Genomic DNA, 19,574 nt, shown 5'->3' on the forward strand with positions numbered 1-19,574 from the left:
CATGACTGGGCTAAACGGACAAGTAATCTGACTTGGGGTGGGCAGAGGTTGATTAAGATCTATTGGTGTATCATCAAATGACTTGCTGCAGGTCTGCAAAGGATTTTGCCTCCACAATAGTTGAGCAATTAGTACATAAACTTTATTAGCCCAGTTAATCCAAACATAAATTTTATTAATTTCCCCCGCCCCTCCACAGTGGTGATCAAAGCTGTTTTGTGTATGCTCAAAGCATCAAACAGGCCTGTGTTTTTCATTATACGGTGCTAGTTTTGACAGCGATGTGGCGCTGAAGGGGGAAACATTACTTTAGTTTTTTTTATCCGTTGTATTAGAAAGGCAAGAATACAATTATTAAAATATCACTTATGTGCTTTGATTCACAGAACAAATAAAACAATAGTTTATTAAGTAGGCTACTGCGGCTTTGAGCAATTTTTAAGTGGTCCATGGCCATGCGCACATAGAAGTTTGGAAGCTGCTTCCTCCTGTAACTTAGGAACATAGGAAACTGCCTTATACCAAACATAGGAGCCAATATTTGAGGGGGTCAACCCCCCCCCCAAGTTGAAGGCCATTGCCATTAGAATGGTGTGTGCATGCCAAGTCATGTGATTAATTATTCAAGGCGTTGGTTACCTGAGGGGGACCCCCCCCCCCATATTTTAGTCAAGTTGGTGCCCCTGATACCAAGCCAGAGCGGGTCAACATTGAGTGGCAGTGGGTCTCCAACATTTCAGGAAGGTAATCTCTCTTAGTTCTACCTGAAGATGCTGAGGACTAAACCTGGACCCCCATGTTCCTTTGACAAATATTTATCGGAGCTGAAGGTGGAAGTCCAATAGGTACCTGTTTTGTTTGTACCTGTAAGACAAGGCAAGCATTGGGTAAGGTAGATCATTTTGGACAGTTCTTCAATAGGGCAGGGAGATCCTCAGCTTGGTAATTAAGACTGTAACAGCTACTGGGGTGACTGCAAAAATAAATAAATCTCCTCCTCTCATCTTAACTTTTTTTCTTTTCAAAGTGGACTGGCTCAGTTGTGGAAAACTGGCTTTGGGGACTGGATGGGAAGAGAAGGGAAGAAAGAGAACCCTTTATAGACCTCTTTTTTTGGTGGTGGTGGTGTTTTGAGGACACCACACAACAACAACAACCATCCATGAGTTTCCCCCACGAAATCAAGGCTGCTGGCTGTGTGCAGCTCCCATGCCCAGAAATCTTCCTGGGACCTAAATGGTGTTTGAGCAAAGACTCAACTTTCCCCATCGTCTTCCACCCATCCCTGCTGCAGGTGATACACACCCTGAGGGTGTTTTGTGCGTTTTTTTTGGTGGGGTGGGGGGAGTTTAGAGCGAAGAGAAAGGAGATGAGGGGAGGGAGAACAGGAGGAGAGAGTGAGTGGAGGAGGAGGAAAGGGGGAATGAGAGAGAGAGAGAGCGCAGAAGGAGGACCAATCTTGGGAGGGAAAGGTATTAGGAACAGCTGCTCTAGCTCTTGCTCCCGCTCCTTTCCCAACGCACAAACCCGCTGCCAAAAGCAGCTCCGGGAGCCAACAAGCATGGGCAATAGTCCCCCTTTACCCCTGAGATCAGGCTGGCTCCATCTGTTGACAGCGGCGGCGTTCTGCATCTGGGGGTCAGAAGCCAAGGTAACCCCGTGGGGATGTTTACGTGGTGGGCGGGCGGGCGGGAGGGAGGGGAGGGGGTGCTCTCTTTCGGGTCCCCCTCCTTCCTTCTGGGTAGATTTCTCCCTCTTAGTGAGGGGTGGCGGGGCACCCTTAAAACTCCCAACTCCAGCGGTAGGTGATGCGTGGGGGGCTAATAACGCCGAGCCACAAAGTGTGGGGTTGGTGCGTAATTGCGTTTTCTCTTCAACCGGGGGGGACGGGGAGTGCGGGGGGGGGGTTGGTGGGTTGGCTTGTCCAGACATGCCAGGATGTTTTTGTTTTTCCAGCGAGTGGTGGTTGTGCTGGGGGATGTGGAAGAGAAGGAAACGCTTTGATTTGCAAATTGTGCCCATGTGTGAAAAATAAAAAAAAAAAGGTGGGTGGAGAGCGGGAGGCGGCTACCGCCTTTCAAGTCAGCGAGGGGAGATGTTTATGATTTTCTCTGCCCGAGAGTGGAGAGCAGCGTACACGGTCGCCTTTTATTCTCACCCCGTTGACTCTGGTCTTTTTCTGTTTTTTGGTTTTTTAAACTATGCTACGCGGAAAATTTGGAGACGGGGGGGTGGGCTATACAGCAAGGACACACGAGTGTGTTTTCCTCTTTGATCTGTCACGTGTACCCCTCCCCTCCCTCCCCCGCCCGCCCCGCTCTCCTTTTAATTAAGTTGCAAGGAAGGACATGACCACCTCATAGCTAAAAGGCTTTTCACGCTCTGGAATCGGTGCCTTAGATGGAAATCCCGATTAAAACAGGTGAGGGGGGGGGCGAGGCAGAGCTGCTCAGATGAGCCTGTTGAGCTAATTAATTTGGTCCTCTGGCCACAGATAACAGAGGATGGCTTTTGCTTTGTTTTCAAGGACTCGGAGGTCTGAAACTACCTGCTACCTCCTGCCTTCCTCCTCTACTTTCCTTTTTAGGCAAACAGGTGCTTCAGGCTTTTGTACAGTTTCAAAAACCTGTGTGATCTGTTTGGCTGCTGTTCTCACACTGTTGCTGCCAACGTGGGGCGAAGTCTGTTGCCCACGAGGTATTTTGGGGGACGGTTTCCATTATCCTTGACTGTAAGTCATGCTTTATAAGGCTAATCAGGGGAGGACATGGGTCGTCTTTTGTAATATGGCGCCCTGTGCAAGGCCAAAATTTGGCACCCCAAAATGGATTTTTTGCACCCCTTGGCTTGGTGCCCTTTGCAGAGGAACAGCCTGCACCACCCTAAATCTGGCGCTGGACCAGCGAAGTGAGGAGCTGAATAAAATCTGAAGGGCCACTGGTTCTCGATTCCTGTCTTTAAAGAGATTGTAAGAGGCAAGTGTCATAGGCTAAGCATTTGTTCCATCGCTGAAATTTGGCAGTGAAAATGGCAGGGTTCGTGAGTGTGTGTGTGTGTTTAATTTTTATACCATGTTACATTTCCACTAAGGCTTTCAGAGGCAAGAGAAAATAAAACATTACAAATCAAAATCGAAATAGAATAAAGATCCATGTTTAAAGCAGCATGATTAACAGGAAGAACTACAGTTCCCAGGATTCTTTGGGGGAAGCCATGTGCTTTGAAGGTGTGTTGGATGTGCTATAAAATGTATGGTGTGGATCGGCCTACGTTCCATTGGTGTATATCATTTTGTCAACAGAACAAGTTAAATGACTTTAACTTAGCTCTACCTTGGGTACAACCTAATGGTCCAAACTATAAATGATGTTGATTACATTTTTAAAAAATAAATACGCAGATTAATTCATGTAAACAGTAACCTCAGGGAAGCCTTAACAACTTTGGGACTGTGAGGAGTAAAATTTTAACTCTTTTCTATCCCTGACATGCTCCTGACAAAAATCCTCACTCCAAAACTGCTATTTGCATTTGTAGTGACCATTGGCCCCGTTCAGATGAAATGGTAGAAGCAGCTTCTGAGAGCCAAATTTGTCAGGATTTGGAAAGAAAGAGTTAAACGCCACTCCCCACGTCAGGCTTCCCCCCTATGCTGCTGTAGATATAAACAAGCACACATGTCAATTAGACAAGTAACACCTTGTCTCCATTGACCTAAAGTTCCTTGATTTTGACCATGTATGCATAGGAACTCATTGGGTCTGCCTTAAGGGCACAACCTGCTTTAAGTTTCTAGAGTTGAATTTATTATCCCAGAGGAGAAAGTGAGTGATGTATTGTTGGGTGGTAACTGAAATTGTGTTTTTTTGCTGCCAAGGGTCAGAGTCTGGATTATATTTTCTGAAGGTTTGTAAGGTTTATTAATATGACTCGGTGTGAGAGACTGAATCAGTTTACTGTGAGAGGATTTTTAGGGCCCACCCAGTTTTTTTTTATTGTACGCTGTTTCAAACTGTTTTTTAATATTGTGCCTAAATTGTTGTGATCTGTCCCAGTAACCTGCCCCAGGACCTTAGGGTGAAGAACAGATTAACAACAACCAACTATGTCCAACTGGGTGGGAGATGAGAAGGGAACATTTATATTGCTGTCTGTGTGGTGCTGTATTGCCCTAGATAGAGGTGGGTGAATTAACTGGTTGTATTTAATGCTGCCTAGGATTTTGTGTGTGCCAGATGTTAGCTTTGCAACAAATAGCTGGCTGCACACTAGCTGTATTATGGGTACTGTGGTAGTTGGGAATAGTTGAGGGTGAGGTTTGTGTGCAGAGGACTGCCAATGATGTATTTGGGAGATGTTTTTGTGGGTGGGTGGCGTGTGGGTGCAGCTCCTACCTCAGTTATTTTGTTTACCCACGAATGGAGTTTGTGCTGTGTTTTCATATTTGACTTTTTATTTATTTTTTACTTTTTCTGTTTAAGAGAACATTGTATTCCCCTTCACAGAGCCACAATTCGCAGTCACTTAAGAAGCCACAGTTCCCAGGATTTTTTCCAGAGAACTCATTGGCTTTGAATGTGCATTGCACTCTATCAAGCGTCCATATGACTGGACAGATGGCTTTTGAAGAGGAGAAAGTAAGCAGTCTGGGGTCTTTTTTTGGCCTTCATGGTTTTGACAAGAAATAACATTGGCTTTTTCCTTTTAAGACTTCACAAGCCATTAATCTTGTGGCTGTGAAGTTTTCTTTCTTTTTCTTTTTCTTTGTTGGAAACACAATCATTTTGAGTCATGAATATGATTTCAACATTGGTCTGTTTAAAGACCATTGCACAGCTTTGCAGCACATCTAAGCATGGCTCCGAGAGCTAAAAAATTAGTTTCTGTCAGAGCCTTCTGATAGACCTCCCTATCCCTATTCAGACAAATAAAAAGTATAATTTCCTGCCTTGGAGCTTTGATTGGACAAACCACTAAGCCTGCAAATTTATTTTTAAAAGATTTATTGGCTAGGCCTTCTTCCCACAGAGGTGGCAAACCTGTGACTGGACTTTACTACTTTCAGTTGCAGGCAGGGACGCATATGATAGGATGTGAGGGTGATCTGGCTGCGACATCTGTCACCCCATTGATCGCCAGGGTTGGTTTGGCTGATCTGACTGGCTAGGTGGGTGTCCCCTCCCCTCCCTCCCTGCTCCTTGTGCGTCCCTCCCAAAACTGTGTGCTCGGTGGAAGATGAAGACCATCCCAGATAGAAGGAGCCTACTGTTTTTCAGTCAAGGGTGTACGATAGAATGTGCCTCCATGTAAAAATAAAAATCTTTTGTGTGCACAGAAAGCTAGCAGATCAGGGAGAAGACATGGTCAGAAACTCCCCCCCCCGCCCCGAAAGGCTACTGTTCTGTATGCATGGAGTTTTATATAACAGAACTTTCATTTATGAGAGTCCTCATCTGCATATCTAGGGAAACTGTAGTTTCCCCCCTCATGGGGCTAGAATTTGCAGTTTCCTTAGCAGACTACAGTTCCCATGATTCTTTGGAAAAGTCATTGGCTATAAATATGGCATGGATCTGCCTGTTATTGCACAGGAGAATACATAAGCAGGTTTCTGGCTGTTGCAAATGGATTGCAAATAGATTGTAGAATCTTCTGCACAACAAGTTCCTGCTAGGAGAGCTGTTGTGCTGCATGCCCACCCACTAGTTTGTGCAAGTCTGTATAGCATCCTTCCCCAAGTTGATGCCCTCCAAAAGTTTTGGTCTGTAACTCCTCACTGGTGGAGACTGCCATATATGATAACACTGTACACCCCAACCTTATATATGCGTACTTGGCAGTAAACTCAATCGAGCCTATTCCCAGGTGCACTGGAGTGCAGCCCTAGTTATATCACCTTAATTTGGCTCTGAATATTGTTGCTTGTATACCCGGAAGTGTCTGCGGACAGCGCTGGCCCCCGGCCTCTTGAGTGAGATGGGTGCACAACCCTAGAGTCTGTCAAGACTGGCCCGTACGGGCAGGGGTACCTTTACCTTTATATCTTTCCAAATAATCTTTGCTACATGAACTAGGTGGATCCTAATGAAAGATGTATTTGGAGACATCATCAGAGAAACCAGTCTCAAAGAACTTATCACATCATCCCAGGTCATTGTGAAAATAAATTTGGCCAATATATTGTACTGTAGAGATAGGGTATCTCCTATATGTGCAGGAAGTCCCAGGTCCATGTCTTTGCATCTCCAGGTAGGACCAAGGAAGATTCCTGCCTGAGTCCCTGGACAACCAACAACAAGCCATTGCTTCAGCTTGTGGTTTGTTGAAAGTAAACACACTATAGTTAAGCCACTGGCAGCATTCAGGCATAATTCTAAACCATAGTTTTGGGTTATGTTCAAACCAGACCACTGTGTACCGGAAAATCCTGTTGGCACTACATACTCGGTGTAAACCCTGACAGCAGGAGACAGAGTTTATTTCAACCCACTCTTTGCCAAAAAAAAAATGTCAGGTTAAATTTGTGGCTATACACATGCCACATAGTATATGCAAACTTGGCCAGTGCCCCAAGTCTATTAAGGGAGACCCTCCACACCCCAGAAGAAACAAGTAAGTCCCACAGAGATCCCGTAAGGCTATCCACTAGCTTATGTATGTAGTTGCATCTTTATAAAAGTGAAAATATCCTCACAATTTGTTTAGATCTGTGGTTCCCAAACTTTTCTTCCCACAGACCATGGGGAAATTGTTGATGGTTTTTCTGGGTGGAATTCGACTAAGGTTTACTCAGAGTAGACCCATTGAAATTAATGGGCCCAACTTAGCTGTGTTCATTAATTTCAGTACTGTACATATGTAGTTGCATACTAACCTCCACCTGTCGTAGCAATTGCAATACTCTGCAACTGTATTTTATTGCTTGTTTTGTTTCTTGCCTGTTACTTTACTGTATTTCAAATTGAATTCTGTAGCGTTCAGGTTGTAACACAGCAGAATATTATGTGAGAAGTGGAGGAGGCAATGGATGAACAACTGCAAATCTATATGAATATTTGATGTGACTGATGGGCTGTCTCCTGTCTCCAATCACAAATCCACAAAAACAGCACAGACCACCATTGGTCCACAGACCACTGTTTGGGAACCCCTGGCTTAGATGGTCTGGTGTGGTTTCTCAGGCTCACAGTAGCCATATGATGTGGGTTAGGTCGAGAGGTGGGTGATCCTAAGGACACCCAGTGAGGTTGACAACCGAGCAGGAATTTGAAACCAGATTTCTTTATCTATACGTCTTGTTTTCCATATACCATGCTGCCTTAATTAGCAGAAGCAGTGCCATAATTGTGGAGCATAACGCTCTCTCTTTTTATGATCATGCCTCAGGGTTCATTCTTCCCTCCTCTGCCCCACTGAATGGCTGATTTGAAAACTGGGTCCAATTTATTTTTGGGAAATTCTGTTTTTTATTAAGAAAAATAAAATAAAAATAAAACCACAATATGTTGATTCCAGGAGGAGGAAGCACATATGCATAGTTGAAATTAAATGCTTCCTGCTAGCTCCTAAGTGTGGGGCAGTGTGTTATCTAGAGTGCAGGCTTTTAAGAAGCCTGAATTCAAATCCCCCCAGGGACACCACTTAGGTAGGGCAGGAAATGCAGTCTCCCCTCCGCCTCCTTTCTTTCAGACCACATGCAATGGCTTCTTAAAGGAGTCTGTACCTCTTTCTCCTGCTGTTGTGAACGTAATAGTCACTATAAAGATGATTGCAGAACTAAATATATTTCCTAGGGAGTATGTTCAATTGGGAAGGGATGCGGGTGGCGCTGTGGGTTAAACCACAGAGCCTAGGACTTCCTGATCAGAAGGTCGGCGGTTCGAGTCCCCGCAATGGGGTGAGCTCCCATTGCTCGGGCCCTGCTCCTACCAACCTAGCAGTTCAAAAGCACGTCAAAGTGCAAGTAGATGAATAGGTACCACTCCAGCGGGAAGGTAAACGGCATTTCTGTGTGCTGCTCTGGTTCGCCAGAAGTGGCTTAGTCATGCTGGCCACATGATCCGGAAACTGTACGCTGGCTCCCTCAGCCAATAAAGCGAGATGAGCTCCGCAACCCCAGAGTCGGCCACGACTGGACCTAATGGTCAGGGGTCCCTTTACCTTTTACTTCTAAAGGTGGGTGGCGTAAATGGTTCTAAGTTGTTTTGATTTGGTGGTTTTTTATATATAATAGCTTATTTAATTGTTATTCAATATTTATAATGGATTGGTGTACAATTCTGTTGCATCTTGTGCTCCACCTTGGGTTCTGCACTGGGAGAGTTGGTCATGACTGGACCTAATGGTCAGGGGTCCCTTTACCTTTACCTTTAAGTTCAATTGGAGTAAGGGGTGACATGAGAGAGATGTTTCTTTTCTCTTCCTCAAAGCACTAGAACTCACGGACATTCAAAGAAGCTGAATGTTGGAAGAACGTCCTGCAGCACAGTTAAACTATGGCACTTGCTCCCACAGGAGACAGTGATGGCCACCAGCTTAGATGGGTTTAGACAAATTAATGGTGGAGAGGGCTATTGATGGCTGCTGGTCAGGATTGCTATGCTTCCTCCACAGTCAAAGGCAGTAATGCTTCTGAATACCATTTGTTAGGAAACGCAGGAGGCGGAGAGTGCTCTTGTGGGTCCTGCTGGTGAATTTCCCATGGGCATCTGGTTGGCCACCATGAAAACAGGATGCTGGACTAGATGGTCTGATCCAGCAGGCTCTTCTTATGTTCTCAGATCCTCCATGTGTTCCTATTTTCCAGGGACATCCTTGTTTTAGAGAAGCCGTTCCAGTTTCTGATCTGATTCTGGAATGTCCCACTTTTCCTTAGGATCTCCCTATTTTCGTTGGAGAAAAGTGGGAGGGTATGGAGTTATTCTGTACAGTGGGACCTCGGGTTAAGTACTTAATTCGTTCCAGAGGTCCGTTCTTAACCTTAAACTGTTCTTAACCTGAAGCACCACTTTAGCTAATGGGGCCTCCTGCTGCTGCCGCCGCGCCGCCGGAGCACAATTTCTGTTCTCATCCTGAAGCAAAGTTCTTAACCCAAGGTACTATTTCTGGGTTAGCGGAGTCTGTAACCTGAAGCGTATGTAACCTGAAGCGTATGTAACCTGAAGCGTATGTAACCTGAGGTACCACTGTATAGGCAAGGCTTTTTTCAAAATGTTTAATGTTTTATTATCAGCCCAGCAAGACAACGACAAAAATCCACCAACAGCATACAAATCAATATGGCTAACCTGATCCAAAACACCCACTGACCCCACTCACACATGAAAACAAAGACCACCACAGCCAATCACAAACAAACAACCACACCCCAGGCCAACCCCAACCTCACCACCAAAGGAACACAAGTGAATAGCAGAGAACCTGCACAAGCGACACTGACACAAAACCCCACATATGTTAAGTATAATAGAAACATTGCCACCTGACCCCACCCCCACACCTCCCCCCTCTTTCCCCCTCTTCTTCCTAATGTCTCAATAAATGAAATTGATCTGTAAAAAATGTTACTTGGAAAAAGAGAGAGAGAGAGAGAGAAAGAGACATTGCACATACTTTTGTAAACCAAGAAAATCCTTAATAAAATACATTTGAAAATAAATACATAACCCTATTCACTAAAAAAATTAAAATGTTTTATTATGTTTTTTTATGTATGTTGGAAGCTGCCCAGAGTGGTCTGGGCAACCCAGGAAGATGGGTGGGGTATAAATAGTAAAATTATCATTATGGAATGGGACGTCCCTATAAAGTGGTACCTCTGGTTAAGTACTTAATTTGTTCCGGAGGTCCTTTCTTAACCTGAAACTGTTCTTAACCTGAAGCACCACTTTGGCTAATGGGGCCTCCTGCTGCTGCCGTGCCGCCGGAACACGATTTCTGTTCTCATCCTGAAGCAAAGTTCTTAACCTGAAGCATTATTTCTGGGTTAGCGGAGTCTGTAACCTGAAGTGTATGTAACCTGAGGTACCACTGTATATGAAAACAATGGTCAGGGTTGATGGGAGTTGTAGTCCAAAACATAGGGCACGGCACAGGTTCCATATCCCGGCCTAAGGCAAAGGATGGGATAATAATGTAAATAACATGAAGCAGAAGGAGGAGAGAGAATGTCGCAGGCAGTCTAGGGCTGGTTGCGCTTGAAGCAAGAGAGAAAGTCTGCTGTGTATTTTTTCCATGACGGATCACTCCCGAGCTCAGTGAAGTATTAAAAAATTTCAACTCCGAAACTATGTCCATCAATTAGCAAAGAATGCAGTCTGATTAATAAAGTCTATGACATTTCAGCTATTAAGTCTGTAAAAGCAACTGGCAGTGGAGCCAGAATCACAGCTTGCCGTACCGAGGTCTCCTGCCAGATCAACCGACCAAATAATGCAAGTTGAATCCGTACAGTAAATGATGCAGCCGGGGCAACAAAATAGGTGCCTTGGCATGCAACTGCTGAAGCACTGTTTATAGCCAGTAAACACTACCACAATTAGAAAATCTGGGGGGCGGGCAGGGGAGCAATGGACGCTTCTTTTCCAGTATCTGCTGCTACGCTAGTGAACTGTACCAAGTCATACTGTTTGGGGTTGTATGCAATGTACCACTGCCTTGAAATCACTTAGGGGTCTAGTTGTGCTAACTGAACATTGTTGCACAAGGGAAAATACAAGTGCATTACCAAAGTTTACTGTTAAGCAGATTACACAACTGTTGTGTTGGATTCCCTTGTTGCACAACCTATAAATGTTGCCATCTGCTTGCGCAACAAATGGACATTGGACACAGCCTTTTGTACACCTATCCCAATACAGACTGGCAGTGACTCTCCAGGGTCTCTGAGAGTGGAGGATATTATAGCAGGGCCAGCTGCTGTCACACTTGCCTTCTTGCAACCATTGCAGGAAATAAGAGCAAACTCCTAGGGGCTGAGGAGTCTTCGCACCCCCAATAAAATATACGAGGGGACTGGGGGCACCCAAGTTGATAGACATTGCCATTCAAATTGTGTGTGTGCACACTGTGTCTCATGTGATCGATTATGTGGGGCGGGACTTACCTGCCCACTCCAATATTTTATTCAAGATGGCACCCCTGGTTCAGGGGGTGGCTCTGCTTATCATTCGCTTTGGCTCCACCTAGTGGTTGGTCTTCCTGCCTTTCTGCCCTGCCAGTCCCAATTCCACAGGAGGAGGAGGGGGAGTTTGGATTTGATATCCCGCCTTTCACTCCCTTTAAGGAGTCTCAAAGCGGCTAACATTCTCCTTTCCCTTCCTCCCCCACAACAAACACTCTGTGAGGTGAGTGGGGCTGAGAGACTTCAAATAAGTGTGACTGGCCCAAGGTCACCCAGCAGCTGCATGTGGAGGAGCGGAGACGCGAACCCGGTTCCCCAGATTATGAGACTACCGCTTTTAACCACTACACCACGCTGGCTTTGGTGTTAGAGCTGGAGAGTCCCCAAATACAGCAGGACTGGCGTACCACATTTTTTAGTAAAGAGGGGAAAGACAAGAGAGACCTAAGCTGAGCATTGCCTTCTGCATGCAAAACAAGTATAAAATCCAGGTGTAGTTAAAATTCACAATTAAAAAAATCAGTCAAGGTGTTAAAAGGATCCATAATTTAAAAATGCAATAAAACAAGCCAGTTAAGAAGCATAGTAAGGAAAACAGTGTAAAAGGCAATTAAAACAATTAGATCACAAGTTCAAATTCAATGAAATGCTTGCCTAAATGGGCACGTCTTCAGGAGCCGGCAGAATGCCAATGCTGATGTGACCTCTCATATTTAAGCAGGAAGGGCATTCACCACCAGTTAAGAAGTCCAACTCTTTGTTACCACAAGCCAATAATTGTCAATCTGTGGCAAAACTGACTGGGTTCCATTTGATACGGCCCCAAAATTGTAATAACACAATCATCAAGCCAAAGGACCAACACAAGCATGGTGTAGAATGGAATTGTAACTCCTTCCCCTCCCCAAAAGCAGAAGACTTATAAAACAAAAACCTTGGGGTTACAGCAGATATGTTGATACCTCCCTCTTTCCCCCCCATGGCCTTGTTTTGGCTACAATCCTGTCAGCGCTCCCCACCTGAATTTGTTATTGGAAGGAATGATAAGGAGAAAATACCAATGATATTCACTAAGGTACATTATCTGGGGAGGAAAAAACACAGAAAGGGAGCATTTCACATCTGAGGCTGCAATAGAGACCCACAACTGGGAGCTGGGAAATGGAGACACTGGAGGTGCTCTGTGCAGGACAGATTAAAGAAGAAACATATTCTGCCTCCTTCTGGTTGACAGTTCTAGATAGATAGATTTTTGCATCAACCACTGGCCTGTATCATTTAAATATGAAATACAAACATAGAATCATAGAACTGTAATGATGATGATGATTGTTGTTGTTGTTGTTTAGTCGTTTAGTTGTGTCCGACTCTTTGTGACCCCATGGACCACAGCAAGCCAGGCGCTCCTGTCTTCCACTGCCTCCCGCAGTTTGGTCAGACTCATGTTTGTAGCTTCGAGAACACTGTCCTCTGTCGTCCCCTTCTCCTTGTGCCCTCCATCTTTCCCAACATCAGGGTCTTTTCCAGGGAGTCTTCTCTTCTCATGAGGTGGCCAAAGTATTGGAGCCTCAGCTTCAGGATCTGTCCTTCCAGTGAGCACTCAGGGCTGATTTCCTTCAGAATGGATAGGTTTGATCTTCTTGCAGTCCATGGGACTCTCAAGAGTCTCCTCCAGCACCATAATTCAAAAGCTGCTGGTTTCCCCTGGCAACTTTGGGCAGCTTCCAGCACTTATAAAAACATAATAAAACACCAAACATTAAAGACTTCCTGATATTGTAGAGTTGGAAGGGACCACAAGGGCCATCATGTATAAACAATTAAGGAAATAAAATTATCAAACTAAAAACACCAGCTGTTACAATCTGTGTACAAATAAAAACACTACTTCACAGAGAAAGGTACCAAACTCAGTTAGAATTCTGCTGTAATTGACTATATAGCAATCTTACAACTGGCATATAGGCATGATGTTGACCATTTGAGGTTGCCTCCAACACAGAAAATGATTATCTCCCACCAACTATGATACTTGCATGTTTAGTGGACAGCAATGCCCATTGAAAATTCCAGTTTCTAGTTGTGACTGTTGTTGTTGTTAATAATAATAATAAAAAAAGTGGCCACCTGAAGTTGATCAACGTTTGGCTCCTCTCTGGTTATACCAAATTCCATATTCTGGTTTGAGAATGGAACTGAAGGGGTTCGCTTTTTTAGAATGCGGATTTATGTTTTGGGTTTTCTATCCAAGCTTGTTTATAGGAAGCTGCTTTGTACAGAGTCAGACCGCCACCTACCTCAGTATCATCTACACTGAGCTGCAGCAGCACTCCAGGGTTTAGGCAGGAAGTCTTTGCCAGCTGGAGACACCGGTGATTGAACCTGGGACCTCTGGCATGCAAAACAGACTCTCTACCACTGAGCTACAATCCTTCCCTTGATAAGTGCCTAAGCATAACTTCCCTATGTATAGATGCCTGATGCTGATTTGCCGTGACAGCTGCTTTAGGGAACGCAGTGTTTGGGGTATTCATGTCTCTGTTTTGGTGCCTAATGATTTGAGTGCATGAAGCATAGCAATACTCTCTAATGACGACGGGAAAGGAGAATTTCTAAAATTGCAACTACTGACGTGTCTGTGTATTGTTATAACATGCTAATTGCCTTTTTACCTCAGAAAGGGTAGCTGGTGTGTGTGTGCCAGGGGGGTGGGAGAGAGAGAGAGAGAATTTAAAACAGCTAAAACAACTCTGGAGACAAGAGCAGCATCAAAAACTCTGCAGCAGTTTCTTTTTAAGTCTGAAAAAATACAAATCGGAAAAATTTATAGTGTGAAGTTGAACACCATTCAGTAAAGCGTGGGTTGGCATGCTCTAGCCAGCGATAATAGTCAGCATCCTACTAAATAGATCTGCTAGCACAAGGACTTCAGGCAGCATGGAGAAATATTCCCTCCTTTCCTATGCCCCCCCTAAATCTGTTCTGAGGGTCCCCACAAACCCTTGGGGAGGGCACAGAGGAGGTACCACTGGACAAGCAGAAATACTTGCATTAGCAGATCTGTTTAGTTGGATACAGCTCAGTGAGTTTCAGAGCTGGGAACCATCACCTAGAACTAGGGATTTAAGAAGGCATCAGTTTCCATTCCAACTATGTTCCAACTGTGCAGTGCTGTTTCCATTCCGCTGCAGTTCAGTTTCTGGCAAAATCCACGTTATTCGTCTTGACTGTCTTTAGTGGCGGAATTTAATGTAAGTAATTACATTGTTATTAAGTTATTCCATGCCACTCATTTCAGTTTGAAGGAAACACAGTGCAAATGTGTGTGGGGGGGGGTATCATAAATTACATATCATTTGCAGGCTGAAAACAACAGCAGCAAATACCGTTTGCATTCCTTTCCAGACCATGGGACAAATTCTGCAGACGTTGGCAACTTCTGTTTCAATTTCCATCCTAATTCTCCAAAATCCCTACTTAGGTAAAGGTAAAGGTACCCCTGCCCGAACGGGCCAGTCTTGACAGACTCTAGGGTTGTGCGCCCATCTCACTCAAGAGGCCGGGGGCCAGCGCTGTCCGGAGACACTTCCGGGTCACGTGGCCAGCGTGACATCGCTGCTCTGGCGAGCCAGAGCCGCACACGGAAACGCCGTTTACCCTCCCGCTAGTAAGCGGTCCCTATTTATCTACTTGCACCCGGGAGTGTTTTCGAACTGCTAGGTTGGCAGGCGCTGGGACCGAACAACGGGAGCGCACCCCGCCACGGGGATTCGAACCGGCGACCTTTCGATCGGCAAGCCCTAGGCACTGAGGCTTTTACCCACAGCGCCACCCGCGTCCCGTAAATGGGAAATCTGCAATCCTTCAGGTGTTATATAAAAATGTAAGAATAGTCTACGGTCCTGAATGTTGGGACATTCAGCATCATTGGAGCTCCACGAGTTCTTGTGGGAGAGGGTGAAAAGCTCTACATAATTTTACAAGTGGTACCTCGGGTTACATACGCTTTAGGTTACAGATTCCGCTAACCCAGAAATAGTACCTCAGGTTAAGAACTTTGCTTCAGGATGAGGACAGAAATCGTGCTCTGGTGGCGCAGCAGCAGGAGGAGGCCCCATTAGCTAAAGTGGTGCTTCAGGTTAAGAACAGTTTCAGGTTAAGAACGGACCTCCAGAACGAATTAAGTACTTAACCCGAGGTACCCCTGTATAAACTTCTATCATGTTACCTCTAACTCACCTTTTCTCTAAACTAAGAAGTCTCTAACACTTAGGATTGCCATATATCCGGAAGTTCCCGGACATTACCAGGATTCGGCTGTTGGAAATCTCTTTAATGTCCAGGAAAATGTCGGAAGTGTAGATTTTGGTGAATTTCCTTAAAAATAGCTCAAAAATTTGCAAAAAACAACAACCCCTCAACAATTTTTGTGCCTGGAGTTTCACTTTTTGAAATATGGCAACCCTACCAGCGCTGCAACCTTCCTTTATAGGGCAGTTGTTCCATCTCCTTGATCATTTGGGTGACCTTTTTCTGAATCTTTTCCAACTCGACAATATCCCTTTTGAGGTGAGGCAACCAGAACTGTCCACAGTACTCCAGATGTGGTCATAACATATACAGTCATACCTCTTGTTACGTTCGGTTCAGGTTACGCCTTTTCAGGTTGCATCCCGCGGCGACCCGGAAGGGGTTACTCCGCTCGCGCACGTGCAGACGCACAAAATGATGTCCTGCGCGTGTGCAGAAGCGATGAATTGCGACCCGCGCGTGCGCAGACACGAGTTGCGTTCCTTTCAGGTTGCGAATGGGGCTCTGGAATGGATCCCGTTTGCAACCAGAGGTACTACTGTACTTGTACGATGGCATTACAGTATTGGCCATTTTATTTTCAACTCCTTTCCAAATAATCCCTAGCATGGCATTTGTCTTTTTTTTTTTTTTAACAGTCCCTGCACGTTGGGTCAACATCTACTGTGACCCCCCAAGTCTTGCTACTGATCTGTCACCTCCAGTTCAGACCCCATGAGTGTGTATGTCAGGGGTCAGCAAACTTGTTCAGTGTCCCTCAGACCTTGGGGGGGGCAGACTATATATATATATATATATTTTGGGGGGATGAACGAATTCCTGTGCCCCACAAATAACCCAGAGATGCATTTTAAATAAAAGCACACATTCTACTCATGTAAAAACACCAGGCAGGCCCCACAAATAACCCAGCGATGCATTTTAAATAAAAGGACAGATTCTACTCATGTAAAAACACGCTGATTCTTGGACCATCCGCTGACCCGATTTAGAAGGCTGTTGGGCCAGATCCGGTCCCCGGGCCTTAGTTTGCCTACCCACGGTGTATGTGAAACTAACGATTTTTGCTCCAACATGCATCACTCTACACTTGCTTACATTGAATTGCATTTGCCATTTTACCACCCTTTCACTTCATTTGGAGAGGTCCTCTTGGAGCTCTTTGCAACCTCTTTTTGTTTTAACAACCATGAACAATTCAGTGTCATCAGCATGTTTGGCCACCTCACGTCTAACTCTAACAGAGGTTCCCAATTAGCTAAGTACTGTGGACCCCCTGTTTTTCAAAAGCCAAGCTATGGACCTCCTACTGTTGAAAATTTTATTATCTCTATGGTAGTTTTTGTTATGTGAATGGTGCCAGGGAACCCCTGGGGTCCGCAGACCACCGACTGGGAACCACTGCTCTAGATCATTTATGAGCAGGTTAAAAAGCACGAGTCCCAGTACTGACCCTTGAAGTCTCCACTTTCTACTTTTCTCCATTTGGAGAACTGTCCATTATTCCTATTCTTTGCTTCCTGCAATTTAACCAATCCCTGATCCTTGATGTTGCTAACTTCCAACTCCCACCAGCCACAACCTGTATAACGAATGGCCATGGAAGACTGGAGTTGTCGTCTAGCAATATTTCTGTTATAAAACCTTTTATATTTCCAAAAGTGTTAATTTTTTTGCTAGCTGACTCCCCCACCGTATACAGTAATAACCCCCCTTTTCTTTTTGACATTTCCAGGATAAACCCGGGTATTTTCTCTGTTACTAGGGTTAGATAAAACCACATCACTACTTTGTTACTATCTCCCTTTATTGCTATACATAAGATAACAGCCTGGATAGCTCAGTTGGTTAGAGTGTGGTGCTGATAATGCCAAGGTTACAGGTTCGATCCCCGTATGGGACAGCTGCAAATTCCTGCATTGCAGGGGGTTGGACTAGATGATCCTCAGGGTCCCTTCCAACTCTAAAATTCTATGATTCTATGATTCTATTCTATGATTCTATGATTCTATAAGGCGATCTTTTCCATAAGCTTTCCCATACTTCCATTGGGGTATTCTTTCCTTTATTTTCTGCATCAGTTTAATCATAAAATCCTTTATTTGCTTGAATTCTGTATCATATTTCAATACCAAATGGTATGATTTTGACAATAAACAGTCATTTTGGTAATTATTTTTTCATAACCCATTAACCTTCTTGAATTATCATTAATCATGGGATTTTTGATGTTTATGAAAACCTGGATGTGCTTTAAGGGTTTTCCTGGTTTAGTCTGCTCTTGATTCTTTAATAATCGGGCTTCTTATCCCGAATAACCAAATCTCTGTATCTAAGGAAGTTGTTTTTCCTCCAGATGTTAAAAACAAACAGAAGTCAGTTCCAATTCTTAGGGCACCAAGCACTGGTTTCAGAAGAGAGACAGCTGGATTCTTTAACTCTCTTTATATATTTTTATATTTATCCCATATTCTTTACCAGTTAGATGTAAGAAAATTATTATTATGAGGGTAGCAGGGTTAAGGGCTACCCTTGGGCGATGATTCTCTATTTGTGTGATGTTTTTGTATTTTTAGATACAGGGTTGACCAATATACTTTGGATCTGGCACAGCAGAACAATTTGGGGAAAATAAACTGCTTGCTGGTGAGCACTCTGCAACAACAACTCTGCTGATTGGCCTTTCCTGTGACTGACGAACCAGAGCCCTTTTCTCATTCCCATCCCTGCTGGGTCTCCAGGCTTTGCAGTGATGCACAGGCAATGACGTGAAATTTACAAGCATCCTGCCTCCTGAAGTCCAGATTAAAGCAATAGTCCCAGAATCTCCTCATCTTCCCCCACCCCCCAACCCCCCTTTACGATTTTCTCCTTTGGATAAGTTAGGTTTTGAGGGCAGCTGTCGCAATTTTAGCAATGACTGTCTGATTTGCATGTTCTCTGCTTCATGAGTGCGAGATCCAGGGAGTGACTCAATTGTGTGAACAAGCCAGATGACAGTCTAATTTGCATCATTTTCAAATCGCCAATTCAGCTTTTCGGTGTAGGTTTTTTGTTTTGTTTTTAAAGTACCTGTGTAGGGTGTTGCTTTGGTATCATGCATGGGTAGCCATTCCCTCTTGCTGGACTCCTAACTCCCAGTTAAGATCACGGGCACAGGGATGTATTGGGATCATAACTGTCAACCTTCCCTTTTTTATGGGAAATTCCCTTATTCCAGCGCCGTTTCCCGCTGCTTCCCACTGCTATCCTGTAAACGCTGCTGATCCCTTATTTTCAAGGCTCCCCGGGACAGGAGAGGCTGCCGCTCCCTTATTTTCAAATCTGAAAGTTGACAGCTATGATTTGGATATAAGAGTGGAGAGGTAAGCAATTTGTCACTGAGCCCATCCAGACTCGTGTGTGTGTGTGTGTGTGTGTGTGTTGAGAGAGAGAGAGATTCTGTAACATGTCATTGATAATAGTGAATTAGTCGAGGATTTATTCTGGACCATCCACACATCATGCTGCAAATAGTATTGAAAGTGGATGGTGAAGTCCAGTCAAAGGTGACTATGGGGTTGTGGTGCTCATCTCGCTTTCAGGCCAAGGGAGCCGGCCTTTGTCCACAGACAGCTTTCCGGGTCAGCAGGACTAAACAGCTTCTGGTGCAATTGAACACCATGACGGAAGCCAGAGCACACGGAAACACCATTTATCTTCCTGTCGCAGCGGTACCTATTTATCTACTTGCACTGGTGTGCTTTCGAACTGCTAGGTTGGCAGGAGCTGGGACAGAGCAACGGGAGCTCACCCCGTCGAGGGGATTCAAACCAACCAACCTTCTGATCAGCAAGCCCAAGAGGCTCCGTGGTTTAGACCACAGCACCTCCCACATTGTGTATAACTGCCTTGATATCATCGTAACCACAAATAACCATGAATGCACAATTTATTTATTTTTTTAAAAAAGAGTGTCTGGAAGAACCCAGAATGCTTTTGCTTAAAGTGTTACCAGATGCTTTTGACAAAAGAACGGGATATTTTCCTTAATGACCTGCAATCTCTGCCTCTTTGGAATAGGACACCCTTCAGCAAGTGAGAGGCATCAAGAGATTAGCTAGAAGCAGTTGGCAGATTTCGGGGCCCAAGATGGTTTGAA

At 44.6% G+C, this 19,574-nt stretch overlaps 1 protein-coding gene across 5 annotated transcripts in view; it reads left to right on the forward strand.

The window, feature by feature from the left end:
* Nucleotides 1-1,272: 1,272 nt before the first annotated feature.
* Nucleotides 1,273-19,574, forward strand: part of LOC310666810 (uncharacterized protein) — a 45,455-nt gene continuing 27,153 nt past the window's right edge. The window contains exon 1 of one of the 5 annotated variants that reach the window (XM_083418256.1): nt 1,273-1,294. Coding sequence is in view for 1 of the 5 variants with exons in the window: in XM_083418255.1 (XP_083274381.1) it covers nt 1,424-1,651 (228 nt within the window). In the remaining 4 variants the exon portion in view is untranslated. Of the gene's footprint in view, nt 1,295-1,374; nt 1,652-1,700; nt 1,802-2,103; nt 2,423-4,081; nt 4,182-19,574 lie in introns of those variants that run through there. The other 4 variants (XM_083418255.1, XM_083418257.1, XM_083418259.1 and 1 more) reach the window with 4 other exon arrangements.

The sequence above is a fragment of the Podarcis tiliguerta genome (genome assembly GCF_965153285.1).
Source record: "Podarcis tiliguerta genome assembly, chromosome: 16".
Taxonomy (NCBI): Eukaryota; Metazoa; Chordata; class Lepidosauria; order Squamata; family Lacertidae; genus Podarcis; species Podarcis tiliguerta.